The sequence below is a fragment of the Capricornis sumatraensis genome, chromosome 1 (genome assembly GCF_032405125.1).
Source record: "Capricornis sumatraensis isolate serow.1 chromosome 1, serow.2, whole genome shotgun sequence".
Taxonomy (NCBI): Eukaryota; Metazoa; Chordata; class Mammalia; order Artiodactyla; family Bovidae; genus Capricornis; species Capricornis sumatraensis.
The window spans coordinates 224,670,885-224,689,698 of NC_091069.1; the positions used below are offsets into that span (position 1 = coordinate 224,670,885).

At 41.6% G+C, this 18,814-nt stretch overlaps 1 protein-coding gene across 3 annotated transcripts in view; it reads left to right on the forward strand.

Moving 5' to 3' along the window:
* WWTR1 (WW domain containing transcription regulator 1) overlaps window positions 1–18,814 on the forward strand; it is a 146,485-nt gene that overhangs the window by 121,767 nt on the left and 5,904 nt on the right. For all 3 annotated transcript variants that reach the window (XM_068983689.1, XM_068983775.1, XM_068983862.1), the window contains exons 5-6: window positions 13,793–13,926; window positions 15,826–15,938. In XM_068983689.1, coding sequence (XP_068839790.1) covers window positions 13,793–13,926; window positions 15,826–15,938 — 247 coding nt within the window. The remainder of the gene's footprint in view (window positions 1–13,792; window positions 13,927–15,825; window positions 15,939–18,814) is intronic.

Here is an 18,814-nt window from a genome sequence, read left to right on the forward strand (position 1 = left end):
GCTTCTGGAAAACCACTCTGCTGAGGGTGCTGTGCTCTGGAGGTGGGAATACTGTAAGAAGGGGAAAAGAAGAAGACCTTATAATGTATGATTCCATTTATATGACATTCTGGGAAAGGCAGAGCTATAGAGACAGCAGAAGAGTGTCAGAGTTAGGGGTAAAGGAGGGGCTCCCTGCCACGGAGAGGCACTTGGGGATTTGGGGAGTGAGAACACAGTTCTCTGTCTTAGTTGGGGTAGCTGTTTCACAGCTGTATTAGGTACTTGTCAAAACTCAGAACCGTACAATTTCACAAAGTGTGACCGTCAGTCAGTTCAGTTCAGTTCAGTCGCTCAGTCGTGTCTATTTGCGACCCCATGAATAGCAGCACGCCAGGCCTCCCTGTCCATCACCAACTCCTGGAGTTCACTCAGCCTCACGTCCATCGGGTCAGTGATGCCATCCAGCCATCTCATCCTCTGTCGTCCCCTTTTCCTCCTGCCCTCAATCCCTCCCAGCATCAGAGTCTTTTCCAATGAGTCAACTCTTCGCATGAGGTGGCCAAAGTACTGGAGTTTCAGCTTTAGCATCATTCCTTCCGAAGAAATCCCAGGGCTGATCTCCCTTAGAATGGACTGGTTGGATCTCCTTGCAGTCCAAGGGACTCTCAGGAGTCTTCTCCAACATCACAGTTCAAAAGCATCAATTCTTCGGCACTCGGCTTTCTTCACAATCCAACTCTCACCAGTTCTAACTGTTGCTTCCTGACCTGCATACAGGTTTCTCAAGAGGCAAGTCAGGTGGTCTGGTATTCCCATCTCTTTCAGAATTTTCCACAGTTTATTGTGATCCACACAGTCAAAGGCTTTGGCATAGTCAATAAAGCAGAAATAGATGTTTTTCTGGAACTCTCTTGCTTTTCCAGGATCCAGCGGATGTTGGCAATTTGATCTCTGGTTCCTCTGCCTTTTCTAAAACCAGCTTGAACATCTGGAAGTTCGCCGTCATGTAGTGTGACCATGACTATATGTAAATAAAAATAGTAATGAAGTAAAATTATTGCACAGAAAAGACAGGTAGAAAATATTTAAAATAATCAAAACCAAAAAGGAACATAATCGTCATCTATTCTTTTACCTCAAGAGAGCTGTGAAGATGTTGGTGATTTCTTTCCAGTCTTTGTGTGTATCTTTTAAAAATATATATATATTTAGTTTAAAACAAAACTGATAGTATATTATACTACTGTGTTACCTCTTTTCTAAATGTATTTTGAGAAGTAATCTATTTATTCTGTATCAGCCATGGAAGTGGTGCTTTGAGTTTGGACCTATCTATTTTAGGTTGCCTGGAATCCTTTCTATAGCAAGGCTGGACATAAATTTTAAGAAACCATGAACCACACATGCCCACAAGACTATAGACTATTCTGCTGTTACAGCTTAAAAACCAACACAATATTTGCTCAGTATCATAAAGGGCATGTTTACAGCTTTACCCAGTGAAATGGAAAATTTGAGTAACTGGTCAGAAATTGAGAAACAAGCTTCTCAGTCCCAATTTTCCCTCTGAAAGACCAATTCCTTGAGATGAAAACAGACTCTTGGCTTTATCTGAGTAGAGTATTCCATTGTTTTATTCATTCAGATGTGAAGCTTGGGGTCTTTCTGGCTCAAAGTTGATTTCTGACTGGAGGACTTCCTGTCAGCCCCCAGGGCCTGGAAGAATCTTAAGTAGAGAAGCCTTAGCTCCCTCTGTGTTGTTGAGAAACCGTTATTATTCTCAGGCAGACTCAGCACTGCTTTCACCCCCATCCTTCACTTAATTGGGGCTCAGTGGACAGGAGAAAGAAGCTTGTCAGACAAAAATGCTGACTCAGCTTGGCCTCTGATTGCCAGGACAACGGGGACCAGGGGAGAGGGCTTGGGCGGGAGGCCTCGGAATTCTTTGGCAGGTCTCACAGATTTCTGTGGGGCTTGACAGCCACTATTGGGTCTGGCGGGCCAGCTGGCCGGCCTCTTTCAGCCATTCCTGACTGAGGGCCCTGGGGAGAGACACACCCGGCTGTGAGCAAGGCTGGTCCAGGGAAGGCTCTGAGGTCTGTTGTTTGTCATGTGAAGAACAACTATTTAGAGAGGTTAAAAAGTGTCATATCATAGCATAAATAGTGGCAGCTTCATGGAGTCATGCCTTCAGCACATGGGGCTATGATTCCTTTTAGAAAAGCATTTCAGGGAATTAGGTTTTGGGGTTGACCAGGAACATCAGTGGTCATGTTGTCCATGGATCCACTAGAGTAGCCTGGCTATGTACATTCATTCATTCACTCATTTGTTCAACATGTTCTAGGCCCTGAATGCACAGCAGTGAACTAATAGGCTTGTTCTTTACCTTCATAGAGTTTCCATTCTAACTGCTGTCAGTGTTCTATTTGCCTACAGGTCCTGGAAATAATTCATTTTCTAAAAAAATTACCAATTCCTTTAAAAAGGACACTGTTGAAAGATGTTATAAAATCAAACACATTTAAAATTATTATTTATTTTTAAATGTTTATTTTTATACAATTAAAAAACTATTGAAATATAGTTGATTTACAGTGTTGTGTTTGTTTTAGGTGTACAGCAAAGTGTTTCAGTAACATATATATGTGTGTGTGTATGTATATCATCTCTGTGATATAGGGAATGTTTGCCTAGGGCCATACATGTTGTATGGCTGAAATCCTGGGAAAGCTTTATCAGAATTTGAGAGTAATGGAAAAAGCCAAAAATGGAAAATACTGAGCATTCTTAATCATTAGTTAAATTGGTCAACCAATTTGAGTTGGCATGAGAAAGCATTTCGACCCCTGGGTGGGGAAGTTCCCCTGGAGGAGGGCATAACAACCCATTTCAGTATTCTTGCCTGGGGAATCCCATGGACAGAGGAGTCTGGAAGGCTACAGTTGATGGGGTCGCAGAGTCGGACACAACTGAAGCGACTGAGCACGCATATATTCTTTTTTCAGGTTATTTTCCATTATAGGTTCTTGAAATTTTTTAGATAATTTTTAAACTTTCCTTTTCATTTCGTTACATGGCATTGGCCGTATTGTCCATGTTGTACAGTACATCCTTTTAGCTTATCTTATACCCAGTAGTGTGTATCTCCCTCTCTCCCACCCATGTATTACCCCCCAACTCCTGCACTGGTAACCACTGGTTTGTTCTCTATATCTATTATATTTGCTAGTTTCTTGTAATTTTTAATTCCACATATAAGTGATATTGCATATTGTCTTTCTCTGTCTGAATTTATTTCACTTGGCATAGTGCCCTCCGAGTCCACCCGGGTTGCTGCAGATGGCAAAATTTTGTTTTTTTAAGGCTGAGTAGTACAAACACATTTTTTAAAATGGAGGTTCACCAAGTTTGAACAAAGGAAAAGCAGCTTCATATTTCTGATCTTGATAAGATCTCTGAGGTATAAAGAAATACTCCATCTTGAAATCCATTCAGCTATTTTTTTTTTAAGTGAAGAGGAGAATATCTAAATTATAATGTTTCCCTTAATGTGATTCTAAAGGATAACAGAGATTATGGAACAACACAAAACTGTTATATACATCTTGAATTAAAGAGCATCAAGAAGGCCGTGGTTAATAATTAGGGACTCAACAAATGTCTTTCCCAAAGTGTCAGAATTTTGAATATTCTTTCCTAGTGACAGCCTGGGTCTGGCAGCTGAGCCTGTGTGATGAGGTATTTCCAAAGAGAGGCTCCAGGAAATGTGACAGTGAAGTTCTAGAATCCCTTGGCACAGAGTTAAAAAGAAATTTACATGGGCATGGTTTTTTTTTCCCCCCTATAAAGAAGGTCAATAATTTGGCATTCTGCCCCTGAAGTCCCTCAGGGTTTTGGCAGCGAGAGCAACTTCTCTGCACCAGAATAATTTTTTTAATGTTAGGATTTCAAAATATTGTCTTTCTTTTCTTTTTTTGTTTCTACTCACTCCACCCCTTATAATTAAAACAATCCAGTCTTCCATTTTTGTAGTATCCCTGGCCACACACACTTAAATCAAACAGATCACCCTCAGAAGAAGTTATTGTCTTCCTTTGTCTTTGAAGTACATTCCAGCGAGGGCCAGAGCTGGCTGGCTGGCGAGAGACACTCCCTTCACCCAGGACGGACAGGGCTACAGGGCGCTTTCAACTGCTGTTTACCCTCTCACCTCCTCTGTTGACTTATTCCACGGCAGGCCAGTGGGGAGTTGGAGGGAGAGGAGGATTGAAGATCTCTTCCAGGGACATCTTCCTCTTATGAATCAGCATTTGTCTTTCACCCACTAACCCCTCCAGCTATTTTAAACACCATCCCAATCCCCAGCCCCTCGGAGAGGGCACTTTAAAACCCACATATATATAATTATTCGCTTCAGGAAGCTAGATGGAAGACCACAAACTCTGAAGGAGATTCTCAGGCCTTTATTTTGTACCAGTCTTTACACCCCCAGCTTGCTGCTGCTGCTCCTGTCTCTTCAGTTGTGTCCAACTCTGTGCGACCCCATAGACGGCAGCCCACCAGGCTCCCCCGGCCTTGGGATTCTCCAGGCAAGAACCCTGGAGTGAGTTGCCATTTCCTTCTCCAATGCATGAAAGTGAAAAGTGAAAGTGAAGTCGCTCAGTCGTGTCTGACTCTTAGCGACCCCATGGACTGCAGCCTACCAGGCTCCCCCGTCCATGGGATTTTCCAGGCATGAGTACTGGAGTAGGGTGCCATTGCCTTCTCCACCCCCAGCTTGGATGTAGAGAAAAAGAAAAAAGTTGTGGTGGAGGAGGGTAGGGGTGGGGTTACCAGGGGCAGCTTTCCAGATCTTTCTGAAAACAGGCCTTTAACATCTTAACTTGTAACTGCTGGCTGTGCTTGTGAATTCCCGGGACACTAGCTCCACCCATATACATTGAAACGGATCAGAGAGGCCAGTTCAATCTCTTCCAATTCAGAGAGAGAAAGTGTGTTCAGGAAGTGAAACAGGACCCTTTGTTAAATCCTCTAAACTGCCTGAAGGAGGGGCTTCCCTGGTAGCTCAGCTGGTAAAGAATCTGCCTGCAATGCAGGAGACCCAGGTTCGATTCCTGGGTTCAGAAAATACTTCGGATAAGGGATAGGCTATCCACTCCAGTATTCTTGGACTCCCCTGGTGGCTCAGACCTTAAAAAATCTGCCCGCAATGCGGGAGACCTGGGTTGGGAAGATCCCCTGGAGGAGGGCATGACAACCCACTGCAGTATTCTTGCCTGGAGAATCTCCATGGACAGAGGATCCTGGCGGGCTATAGTCCATGGGGTTGCAGAGACACAACCGGACAACTAAGCACACAAACACAACCTGAAGAAGGCAGCGACTGGTATTTCCATGTTCTATTTGTGAAAGCAGGCTCAGAGAAATGAGATAATGCGCCCAAGTCCCGCAGCTAGTAGGTGAAAGGGCTGACAGTTTGAGGTCTTGAGGTCTGCCAACCTCAGTCCTTGGCTTTCCTCTCTCTGCCGCTGACTGTGTAGTGGCTGTGAGAATGGACTCTGGGGCCAGATCCTGGGAAAGTTGCTTAGCCTGTCTGTGCCTCAGTGTCCTCATCTATAAAATGGAGAGAGCTCGGCTGTCGAGGATGAAACAAAATAGTATGTTAACACACTTAGGACAGTGCTTCACAAGTTGTAAGTGATATGCAAGTATTAGCTAATATTTTTGTATCCTAACACATTTAGCACCATCAGTAGCTCATTTTATTAGCTGCCTCCCTGTGCCAGGTTCTTGATAAATATGCTTTTTAATCTTTATAACCAGCCAGCAGGATAAATCTTAAAAGTCATTTTTTTTCCAGATTAACAAACTGAAAAAAAAGTGTAGTCCAAGATGTTATATCTAAGGAGTAGCTGAGTTAGGATTTAAGCTTTCATCATTTTGATTCCAAGAACACTTTTTTTTTTTTTCCTATGCCAAGCCCAGGTCATGTCCAGTAGCATTTACGCCTCAACAAGTGTTTGAAAATTCCAGTGGCCAGTAGCCCAGAGAATTGAGAAGCAGCCAGTCCTACCAATGAATGGACTACATCAGATGTGGCTCCAATCTGAGATAGAGGGAATCTTCCTTCTTCCATGTGACAGTCCATTAATAGTTTGAGAGCCACAGTTGCCACTCAGCATCTCTTTTAAACAGTCCCCTTGCTTCTTCATGGGACTTTCTTGGTGGCTCAGATGGTGAAGAATCTGCCTGCAGTGCGGGACATGCAGGTTTGATCCCTGGCTCAGGAAGGTCCCCTGGAGGAGGAACCCACTCCAGTATTCTTGCCTGGGAAATCCCATGGACAGAGAGGAGCCTGGTGGGCTATACAGTCTGTGGGGTTACAAAGAGTCAGACACGACTGAGCAACTTCACTTTCACTTGCTTCTTCATAGACATAATACCCTGACCTCTTCCCACGTTGAATTTTCTCCTTTGATCACTCTTTGTAAAAATCATGACAGTGTAGAACAGAGACCTGGATGCAGTCTTGCATTTGGAGGTTGGTAGATCCGTGAATGCAGTAGAAATAGAAGCAGTGCTAAGTACTTGAGTTGGAAAGAAGGTTTGGAGCATGTAGATGTCAGGGAGAGAGACCCTACTAGGCATGGCCCTTCTCCATTATTTTTTGTTGTAGCCTGTTTCCCCTCTAGACTCCTCACCAAGCAGGGTACTATCTGTATTTTTTCATTGCTGTGTGCCTGCTGCTGAGGTGCCTGGCCTCTGATGGTCTCAATAGTATTTTTTAAAAATAATTTTTATTTATTATTTTTGGCTGCACTGGGTCTTCATTGCTGCTCAGGCTTTTCTCTAGTTGCGACGAGTGGGGGCTATTTTCTAGTTGTGGTGTGAAAGCTTCTCATTGCTGTAGCTTCTTTTGTTGCAGATGGGCTCTAGGGCATGTAGGCTTCAGTATTTGTGGCATGTGTGCTCAGTTATTACAGCTCCTGGGCTCTAAAGCACAGGCTCGGTAGTTGTGCTGCTTGGGCTTAGTTGCTTGGAGGCATGTAGGATCTTCCTGGACCAGGGATTGAACCCATGTCTCCTGCATTGGCAGGCGGATTCTTTACCACTGAGACACCAGGGAAGTCCTCTCCATAGTATTTTTTTTTTTTTAAATAAATACAGGTGCAAATGAATTAGTCTTTATGGGGTCTTTGGGAGACAGTTGGCTGAGATTTGGAAGTAGGAGAGGTGGTGATGGCATTAAGAAAAAACTTGAAGTTAGCAGGGAGAGCTGCTCTAGGGCCAGGTGAGGAATGTACTTGTGAGACGTGAAGTTTCAGACCCCAGATGGACATGTTATTTTGGACTTCAGGGCTGGGAAAGGGCCAGGGGGTGGCTTGCTGTAGTCATCAGGAAAGGCATTCTGGGAGAAAGGCAGTGGAACAGAACCTCTAAAGGTGGAGGAGAAATGGCCTGATGAAGAGGGACCCAAAGTACTGACAAGTCCAGGAAACTGTAGACTTGTTTGGGAGGACCGGTGGGTGGCAGTGGAAGGGACACTGGGAGGGGATCTGTGAATAGACTTGCTGACCTGGAGTGGAGGCAGGAGGTGAGAGACAAACCAAAGGCTCCGGTGTGCTTCCAGCTTAGCTTCTGTTATCCTGCTTGGACTGGGGGGAGGTGAGGAGGGAGCCCGGGGTTAGGGCAGCTGCCCTGCCAGCTGTGAGTTGGAGGTCTGAGTCACATCCTAGACCAGCCTTGTTCAGCTGCCCCGTTTGCACGTCAATTCACTTAGTCCAGTGCCCCATCTTCAGCCTTTGCCTCAGCTGTTCCTTCAGTCTCAACTCCACATCTTAGTCAAACTAAAGTCAGGTGTTCGCCTTTCTTTTCTGCCCATGTGAGGGAAGGGGATGTCATGTGGCAGCTAAAATCACACTGGATCTAGGGCTTAATTTTATACCTAAATTTAGTTTAGTTTTTTTTTTTTTTTAAGTAAAAATCCTCCCTTGTTTGGATGAAGACATGTCAGGATGAGGACATGTCAGTGAGGTTAGTTCTTTTATTTCCAAGCCTTAGATTTTGTACTGCTCTTCTTCAATTTATGAACAGAAATAGGAAACTTGTTTTCATTCAAAAAGAGACTAGACCTTTAAAAATTCTAAATATGCAATATATTATTAAATATCTAATTATATATCTTATATAAAATATAATTGAATGAAATGAAGCTTCTCATTTTTGTCCAATTCCATTAAAATTTAATTTTATGTTCTATAAAAAGGTTTACAAACCTGTCCTTGTTTTTCTTTTTTTTTCTAAACTATATTTTTAACCTTGCTGACTCATGATGAATTTCACACTTGGTTTAATCTTCCAAGGTGAAAGCTGATCAGGAAAAAGTGTCAAACCACTCAAAGTGGATTAGTTCCATGTTGTAGTGTGACTTTTAAGATGGTTTAGTTTTACTTTAGTTTTGTTGGGATTGAAATACAGAACATGAGGTGCCAGTGAGAATAATATTTAGTTAACACTTATTAAATGATCTTGTATGCCAGCACTGCTCTATGCACAGTGAATTACCTCATTTATCACCACAGCTTTCCTATTGGGCGGATTCTATTATTATCCCCAGTTTAGATATCAGGAACAAAAATATTAAATAACTGGCTGGGAGATGGCATGGCCAGGGTTCAGACCCAAGCATCTGGCCCCAGATGCTGTTCCTGACGACTCTGCCCTTCCGCTCACCTTCTGTGTTGGGAGCAGGAAAAACACAATAGGATCATTTCATTAGGATGGCATATGAGCCTGGCTAGTTGGGATGTATAAAATAGACTATTGTTTTACTCATATTTGTGGTTGGGGGTGAGAATTGACTGTTCTTAGTTAATTTTTTCTTTTATTATTAATTATAATTGAAAATATTTCCATTTGAATTCCAGCGGTATTTTCATTTCTTCACTGAGTGAATATTTATCAAGTACCTAGTATATGTCTGGGTTGTTATACACAGTGGGGACACAGAAGTGAACATGGTAAATAAGATCTCTTTCCTCTGGAGCTTACACTCTAAAGAGAAGGACAGACAGTAAATATGTCAGTTGCCATGAAGAACATCTAATAATGTAATCTCTGAAGAGATTGCATCTGTTGAGACAGACATCAGTGACGGAATGAACTTTGGGAAGATCTGAGCAGTGTGTTCCAAGCAGAAGAAACAGCTGGAACGGAGGCCAAAAGTGGGAGGAGCAGTGGGGAGGGAATGAGGGAGTGAGGGGGGGACATGTCCCAGACAAAGGAGGAGACATGAGTGATGTCAGGCAGGCTTTGTGGACCACTGTGGATAGGGAGCATGTGGCTTTAGAGCCAGGGGCCAACATCGCCTTCACAGTGGCTGCTGTGACTTAAGAATGGTCCCATAATAATCTTAATAATGGACTTCCCAGGTGGCTCAGACAGTAAAGCCTCTGTCTACAATGCGGGAGACCCGGGCTCGATTCCTGAGTCAGGAATATTCTCTGGAGAAGGAAATGGCAGTCCACTCCAGTACTATTGCCTGGAAAATCCCATGGACAGAAGATCTTGGTAGGCTATAGTCCATGGGGTTGCAAAGAGTTGGACACGACTGAGTGACTTCACTACACTTAATAATAATCTTGAAGAAAGTGTTGCATCATCCTCCCACCCCGAAAAACTTTCTATCTCAGACTGGCCTAATTTATATTTCGGAGCTTGTTTTCAGGTATATTCAACACATTATCTGTAGTCTCTTATTTGTTAGTTATTTGAAGGTGAAAATGATATCGTGAGCCCCCTAGAGGCAGAACAAAGCATTGCCTCTTATGGTAATGGGGGTCAAATCCTCAAAGTATTGAATCATTTGGAAAATATGGATGTGGAGGAATGGAACTTCAGGTATCTTTCATTTAAAATAGACGGAGGAGAAGTGAAATGGCACCATTAAACGTTTCCACCAACATAGTAAAAATTCATCCAGCTTTGGGTGTTATAAATTAGTTCAGTTCAGTCACTCAGTTGTGTCCGACTCTTTGCAACCCCATGAATCGCAGCATGCCAGGCCTCCCGGGCCATCAACAGCTCCCGGAGTTTACTCAAACTCTTGTGCATCAAGTCAGTGATGCCATCCAGCCATCTCATCCTCTGTCATCCCCTTCTCCTCCTGCCCCCAATCCCTCCCAGCATCAAAGTCTTTTCCAATGAGTCAACTCTTCACATGAGGTGGCCAAAATATTGGAGTTTCAGCTTCAGCATCAGTCCTTCCAATGAACACCCAGGACTGATCTCCTTTAGGATGGACTGGTTGGATCTCCTTGCAAGTCCAAGGGACTCTCAAGAGTCTTCTTCAACACCACAGTTCAAAAGCATCAATTCTTCGGCGCTCAGCTTTCTTCACAGTCCAACTCTCAACATCCATACATGACCACAGGAAAAACCATAGCCTTGACTAGATGGACCTTTGTTGGCAAAGTAATGTCTCTGTTTTTGAATATGCTATCTAGGTTGGTCATAACATTCCTTCCAAGGAGTAAGTGTCTTTTAATTTCATGGCTGCAATCACCATTTTCAATGATTTTGGAGCCCCCCAAAATAAAGTCTGACACTGTTTCCACTGTTTCCCTATCTATTTCCCACGAAGTGATGGGACAAGATGCCATGATCTTAGTTTTCTGAATGTTGAGCTTTAAGCCAACTTTTTCACTCTTCTCTTTCACTTTCATCAAGAGGCTTTTTAGTTCCTCTTCATTTTCTGCCATAAAGGTGGTGTCATCTGCATATCTGAGGTTATTGATATTTCTCCCAGCAATCTTGATTCCAGCTTGTGCTTCTTCCAGCCCAGCGTTTCTCATGATGTACTCTGCATAGAAGTTAAATAAGCAGGGTGACAATATGCAGTCTTGACGTACTCCTTTTCCTATTTGGAACCAGTCTGTTGTTCCATGTCCAGTTCTAACTGTTGCTTCCTGACCTGCATACAGATTTCTCAAGAGGCAGGTCAGGTGGTCTGGTATTCCCATCTCTTTCAGAATTTTCCACAGTTTATTGTGATCCACACAGTCAAAGGCTTTGGCATAGTCAATAAAGCAGAAATAGATGTTTTTCTGGAACTCTCTTGCTTTTTCCAGGATCCAGCAGATGTTGGCAATTTGATCTCTGGTTCCTCTGCCTTTTCTAAAACCAGCTTGAACATCAGGAAGTTCATGGTTCATGTATTGCTGAAGCCTGGCTTGGAGAATTTTGAGCATTACGTTACTAGCTTGTGAGATGAGTGCAGTTGTGGGGTAGTTTGAGAATTCTTTGGCATTGCCTTTCTTTGGGATTGGAATGAAAACTGACCTTTTCCAGTCCTGTGGCCACTGCTGAGTTTTCCAAATTTGCTGGCATATTGAGTGCAGCACTTTCACAGCATCATCTTTCAGGATTTGAAATAGTTCAAGTGGAATTCTTCACCTCCACTAGCTTTGTTCGTAGTGATGCTTATTATAAATAGTCCTTTTGAATTTCATTTATATATTTAGCCACTCACAAGCATTCTTTTAAAATAAATACTCTATTAGAACTATCCCAGGAGTAACTTAAATGAACAGGGAAGCTTAAAATAGTAAAACTGTATTATTTTTTGTATTTCTATAATAATAATTCATATTATTATGAAAGAATGTCGCTCAGTCGTGTCCGACTCTTTGCGACCCCATGGACTGTAGCCTACCAGGCTCTTTCGTCCATGGGATTTTCCAGGCAAGGATACTGGAGTGGGGTGCCATTTCCTTCTCCAGGGGATCTTCCCGACCCAGGGATTGAACCCAGGTCTCCTGCACTGTAGCCAGATGCTTTACTATCTGAGCCACCAAGGAAGTCCATAATAATAATTCATATATATTGTATATATATATATTTATTCAATGAAGTTCCAGAAATGATTCTTATTAGGATTAAATTCAGACCATCTGGAAATTGCAAATTTATCTAGTATTCTTAAGAAATATGGTGATAAAATTGCATCACATGTAAAGAAATGGAGCAAACTCTTCAAATTGTATGTTTAAAAGGATAGCCGTTTAGAGGTAAACTCCACATTTATTCAGAATGGTTGGAGAATGGGAATATTCTAGTTAAAGTTGATTTTCTTTTTTGGATAATGAAGGTTATTGCCTGAAGGATCTTTGCATTTACTGTCTATAAAGGACTATAAAGGACTAAAAATTACATCATTGACTAGCTGTTTTCAGACTGTGGTGTGTGTTTATGAGTGTGTTTGAGGGGTTGATGGCCTCTGTGTTCCTCACACCAGGTCCAATCCCTGTTATTCTTATATGTGAAGCCTCCAGGGAAGCTTTGGTTAGAAGATAAGGTTTCTAATGAACACTGCTTACCACATAAAGACAACTATAGCAAATAATTCAGTTTTTCTACATGTATTCAGAAGGTACTTCTAAGATTGGAATTATGGACTAAAATCTCCTTTTTTAGGGGGGCAGTTTGCTTTTCATAGATTACTGAGTAAAATTTAGGTTAGTCAAGTATTGAATTATTTGAAATCTAGATGAACAGAAGTGAACCAGGAGCCCTTTCTAGACAGGGTATTTATTTCAGTATAAATTAAAAATGCAGTTTCTTATCTATCAGATCTTCATGGTTTGTGATAGTCATGCTACCATAACTCCTAGGAACAGTATGATGAACACTAGTAACCGAAAGTTTTTATAGCCGATGACTTCACTAGACTTGTCTAGACAGCAGTTACTCTGTTGCTGACTAAAATCATCACTTCTTAGGGCTGGATGAGATCTAAGGCAGACCCTGTAACTTAGATGGCCTGAATATTCTGTTTGCTGTTGTAGCCTTGGCTTTGGGGTTTGATGGATGGCAAGACCAGTGATTCAGCTTGGGTAGGGGGAAAGCGATAGGCATAAACATGGGAAGGGCCTAACTTTGGTTTTGGACACATGGAAAAATATACACAAGTTTTATTCTCTGGAAACAGCAGCAAATTTGAAAGGAATCTGATGTCTGGTCATGTTTGTCAAAATAGGAGAGACTCCCTGGAGGTTATATCTAGAGAAAGTAATTGCAGTCAAATTTGTAAACTTTTGGATTGACTCTCCTTGGCAAAATCATGTTAGCTTTAAAAAAATGCTGGCGTTTTAATTTTTGCTAATGAAATCCATATGCTATCAAACAGTTAATCATCAAGTGAGCTCTGGATTGGATCTGCGTGCTTCTCCAAACTTCATCCATTTTAGTCGACAGAATAGAAAAACTGATTGACTAACAAACTTTTAAACCGGTTGCTTTGCTCTCCTGGTTACCATCTAAAACTGCCAGTTGTGATTTAACACAGAGCCTGAACTGTGTAATTCCACAGCTCTACTGGGCTGTAAGTGGCAAAGACCAGAATATACTTGCTAGTCCAGAAGAGTCCAGTTGCTTGATTGACTTAGATTTGGTCTGATCACTTGGGGTAAAAATAGCCTTGTCCTTGAGAAAGTGTCTTGAGAGGTCTTTATATGATTTGGGTGTTTAAGCAATTGGGGTGGGTTGGACAGTTGCTCCGTCAGTGCTTTGAGGGCAAATATTACATGAGCTTCTCATTAACTTGGTGTCTGTGAGAAAGTGACTTATGCCTGTAAGACTTCTTCAGAGAAAGAACACTAATGATTTCCTGATGATTTTGACTTATGAGGAATAAACATAAAGTGCTTTTGTGTTTGGTGAAAAGTTTTTATGTGAAGCATCCTTTGCTCCAGTCCTTGTAACGAGTGAATCACCGTTGCCTCTCCCCCTGACTGTCATCTTTCTGCAGGAAGCCGCCCTCTGTAGACAGCTCCCCATGGAGGCCGAGACTCTAGCCACGGTTCAGGCTGCTGTCAACCCTCCTGCCATGACCCCAGACATGAGATCCATCACTAATAATAGCTCGGATCCTTTCCTCAATGGGTAAGTCAACATTTTAAGGCCACTTATTTTTGCTTTCTTTATTATGAGGTTTAGAGTATAATGGATCTTTGTTGATATTGGGAAAAGTTGGGGAGCTTGGAGGTTGGGATGAGGATAGAGGGAGGATGTGGAGGGACATGGCAGAAAAAATAAAAGCAGACAAAAAGTCACCATTTTTTTTTTTAATCTCAAATTCAAAAATTGATGCTATGACATGGAGTAAACCCCTAGTCAATAATTCAAAAATAGGGATGAATTTATGATTTCAATAGCATGGTGTTTGTAGTAATTATTTAGAGGAATCTTGTGGTTTGATATAGCCAATGGAGATAAAAACATGTTACGTGGCAAATAGAAGCAAAACAAATAAGAGGTGTTGTTTGTGGTGAAATATGAATAAGGTGTTAGTTAATAGTATTATTATGGTTATTGTTTAGGCACAAAGTTATGGACTCTGTTGCGACCTCATGGACTGTAGCCCACCAGGCCCTTCTGTCTATGGGATTTCCCAGGCAAGAATACTGGAGTGGGTTGCCATTTCCTTCTTTGGGTGATCTTCCCGACCCAGGGATCAAACCCAGGTCTCCTGCTTTGGTCGGCAGATTCTTTACCACTGAGCCACCAGGGAAGCCAGTTAATAGTGTTATACATTGTCAGTTCCTGATATTGATCCTTCTATTGTGGTTTTGTGCTGTGTCCTTGGGGAAAATGCACACAGCATGCACAGGAACTCTGTACTCTTTTTACGTCTTCTATGTGAGTCTAAAATTATTTCACAATTAAAGAATGAAATAAAACAAAGTGTTGTTTTAAAATATGAAATATATGAGCAGAAGGAAAAGGTAATTGAACCAGAAATATCTTCATGAGTAGAAGTAGTCAACCTTAATTTTAGCCTTTTAAACCCAAATAAAGGGCAGTTTTCTATTTCCTGTGTCTTTTCTGCCCTTGCGGAGGCTTCAGGCAACAAATAAATACAGTTACAAAAGTTACTAAAAATAAAGAGAAGAATGAAACCAAATAGTAATCAAAATACTGAAGGAAAGGAGTTTTTAAATGACTGATACAAAAATAATTCAAATGTCCAGAAAAAATGTCAAGAATAGCTTGAGATTTACCCACGTACCCAACACCCAGGTTTTCCATATTTACACTGATCTTATTTTTTTAAGTAAATATTACAACTAATATTTAAATTCTTCCCCACCACCCCTGAAATACATTTCTTTTTCTTCTTCCCTGCCTAGTGGTAGCCACCATTTGGAAATTGATGTATATCCATCACACCTATTTTTATACTTCTCATTGCCTATCAAAGGCTTCCCAATTGGCACTACTGGTAAGGAATTACCTGCCAGTGCAGGAGACACAAAAGACATGGGTTTGATCCATGTGTCAGGAAGATCCCCCGAAGGAGGAAATGGGAACCCAGTCTAGTATTCTTACAATTCCATGGACAGAGAAGCCTGGCGGGCTACAGTCCATGGGGCCACAAAGGGTTGGACACACTGTGCATGTGTGCAAACACACAGACACACAGACACACGGACAAACACACACACATTGCCTGTCAATGTCTGTATCCAGAAGCAATATTCAACATCTTTTTTGGTTTTTTATTTTAAATTTACATAAATGGTATCATTCTCTTAATGTATTGTTATTTTATTATTTTCAGATGAAAAGGGAATCAGTGTCAGTTTATTACGACTGGCCAGTTGGTTTTTTCTTTGCTTACAGTTGATTAATTTCGACACAGGGATATATGTTTCAAAATTAAAACGAGGTTCAAAGTCCACCTCCCTTTGTTATCTGGAACATCAGGCAGATCTACATTAGTTGGGGGCCTTCATGATTATATTTTAATCTTAAAACGTCTTGCCCTCTTTTGCTCTGCAGGGGGCCATATCATTCGAGGGAGCAGAGCACTGACAGTGGCCTGGGGCTGGGGTGCTACAGCGTCCCCACGACTCCAGAGGACTTCCTCAGCAACGTGGATGAGATGGACACAGGTAGGGGCCAAGCCTGTGAAGCCTTGCAGTGGGTTTGGACTTTTAAATTGTCTCTTTAGTCCTCTCAATTCTTTTTTTTTTGACCACACTGCGAGGCGTGTAGGATCTTAGGTCCCCAGCCAGGGTTCGAACCTGTGCCCTATGCAGTGATCCTCTCAATTCTAAAATCTAACCAGGAACACAGCTGCAGAGCCCCTAGAACCCAAGCACCATTAGTAAACTGCAGCTCCTTCCCCATAGTTTATACAAATATAGTTTTAAATATGGGCACAGGATTTCAATTTCTGTTTTTTTTTCTTTCTTATTCCTTCCCTCCCTCCTTTCCTCTCTCCCTTCCTTTTCTTGTCTGCTTCATTTAGTCTTTCCTCACAGTTGCATTAATATACCGCTGTCTGCTTTACCATTCTTTCACAATTGAATATTTATACTTTTCTAGCTTTTTGTTGTAATGTACAGGCCACCAGTACACAGCTTTTCATGTCATTATTGCATTTGGGAAGCAATTGGCAGTGGGCTTTTGGAAAGTTAAACAACTCAGAGGATTCTAAATTGTCAGCTCCAAGTCCTAACAATGTCCTCCTTCAGCAATTAAATTTAAGTAGTTCCTGGCTTGCTCTGCCTTCAGGCTAGGCCTTAGCTGGCTTCCTGGTTACCTCTTTTTCTCCACTTCTCCAGGAGCAAGGCCTCCAAACTTGGTCTAGATTTAATTATCCAAGTCCTAAACTCCCAGAAGATACTCTTTTGAACTAAAATTAAATGATACCTCACAACCAGGACCTAGTGTATAGCACAGGAAACTATATTCAGTATCTTGAAATAACATGTAATGAAAAAGAATATATATGTACAACTGAATTGCGTTGCTGTATACCTAAAACTAACGTGACACTGTAAATCAACTATACTTCAGTTTAAAAAAAAAACTAAAAATAGACTTAAAAAAAATAAATAATAGTTGACATGTTCCCTCTTTGGAGCTGCTCATGTAAGTTTCTCTTCCATCACCACTGATGATAGAAAATTGTTCTGTGATGAAAAGGATTGTTTTCCCCGGTGCCATTGTCCAGAGGACCCGTGTTTGTCACCTTCTGCTCCTCGATGGCTGTGCTTTGTGCTCTGAAACTAAACAGTTGGTCAGACAAGATGCAGACTCTGCCAGAACGTAGGAGCAGCTGTTCCGGGCTCTCCATGCAGGCTATCATCTATGTGTTTAGAGAATTGCACAGACTGTCTTGTGAGGAGTCACCCAGGAATAGTTTGAACTGTTTGTTTTGTTAGTCTTCAATTTATTACTTCAGCCTTTTGCCTCCCTTCCTGCCTCCCTCCCTCTCTTTCTTCATCCTTCTCTTTATTTCTTGGTGTGAGATTTATCTTGCCCTCTTTGGAACAGCTTAATGAAGCAGCTCCTTCCCATGTTTAATAATTGTTTGCTTTCTTCTTTTCAACATTGGAAAGCTAGTAAGCATAAAAAGCAAAGTTAAATAAGAAAAGACTCAGGAAATCAAAATCTAAGCAAGTTTGACTTAAAAAAATTTTTTTTGTTTTTATTTGGAAGATAATTGTTCTATAATGTTGTGTTGGTTTCTGGTGTACAACAAGGTGAAGCAGCCATTAATATACATAATCCCCTCCCTCCTGACCTTCCCTCCCACCCCTCTAGGTCATCACAGAGCACCAGGCTGAGCTCGCTGTGCTATACAGCAACTTCCCACTAGCTAGACGCTTTTTAAAAAGTATTTATTTATTTGGCTGTGCCAGGTCTTGGTTGCAGCATGTGAGATCTAGTCCAGAGATTGAACCCAGACCTTCTGCACTGGGATAGTGGAGCTGTAGCCACTAGAGGACCAGGGAAGTCCCTAGCTTGACTTTAAAATGTAAAAAAAAGATGGATTCTAGTCTTTAGCTTTTTAAAATGACATCAAGTAGATAAGTAGGGAATGTTTTGAAACCAAAATGTGGAATTAAGTCATGTCCTGTAAAGAACATAGTCCTTGCAGACAGGCCACCTGAATTGGATCTTTGCTTCTCTACTTCTTAGTAGGAACTTTGGTAAGTTACGTAACCTCCCAGGGCCTCCGATTTCTCACCTGTAACGTGGGAGTAATGTGCACACCTGGTAATGTGCACAGTGGTGAGGCATCATGAGGTCACAGCGCTTGGCACAAAGTCCTCTTCTCCTTCTGAGAAGGATGAAGTAACATCTAAGAAGGATGAGATTAGTCCTATTAAATGTTGGGGTTCCAAGTTAGCCTGGCTTAGTGAGTGCTGAATTTACAGTCACATCTGTGAAGTCTTTATGAGAAATGGGCATAAGCCCCCTCAAGGGGAGACATGTAGTTAATTACACAGGAACAAGAAAAGGAAAAGCCAAGGGATGGGCAGAGCTCAAATGTGGCTGGAAAAGGTCTGGTAGACCCACTGATCACGTGCTGACCGCACGCTAAATGGTGACAAGCCAGCCAAACACTCCCTTTGTAAAATACACATGGAAACAACAGCTGGACATAGTGTTAGAGACATAGGAGGATGGAGTAGATGGAATAATAGGAGCAAAGGCTAGAGGTCGTCCACTTTCCAGAATATTCTACAATAATCACACCCTTCTAAGAACTTCTTTTTTTTTTTTTTTTTGGTCTGTCTCATTTTTATTCATCCATTCATTTTTATTATTGATGCAAATGTGCATCTTTTTAAAAAGTTGAAGTATAGTTGCCATGTGATATTATATGTTATAGGTGTATGATACAGTGACTCACAAGTTTTAAAGGTGATACTCCATTTATAGGTATTGTAAAATATTGGCTATATTCCCCATGTTGTATCATATGTCCCACTTTTCAAATGAAGAAAACTCTAATGACCAAAAAGATTACTAT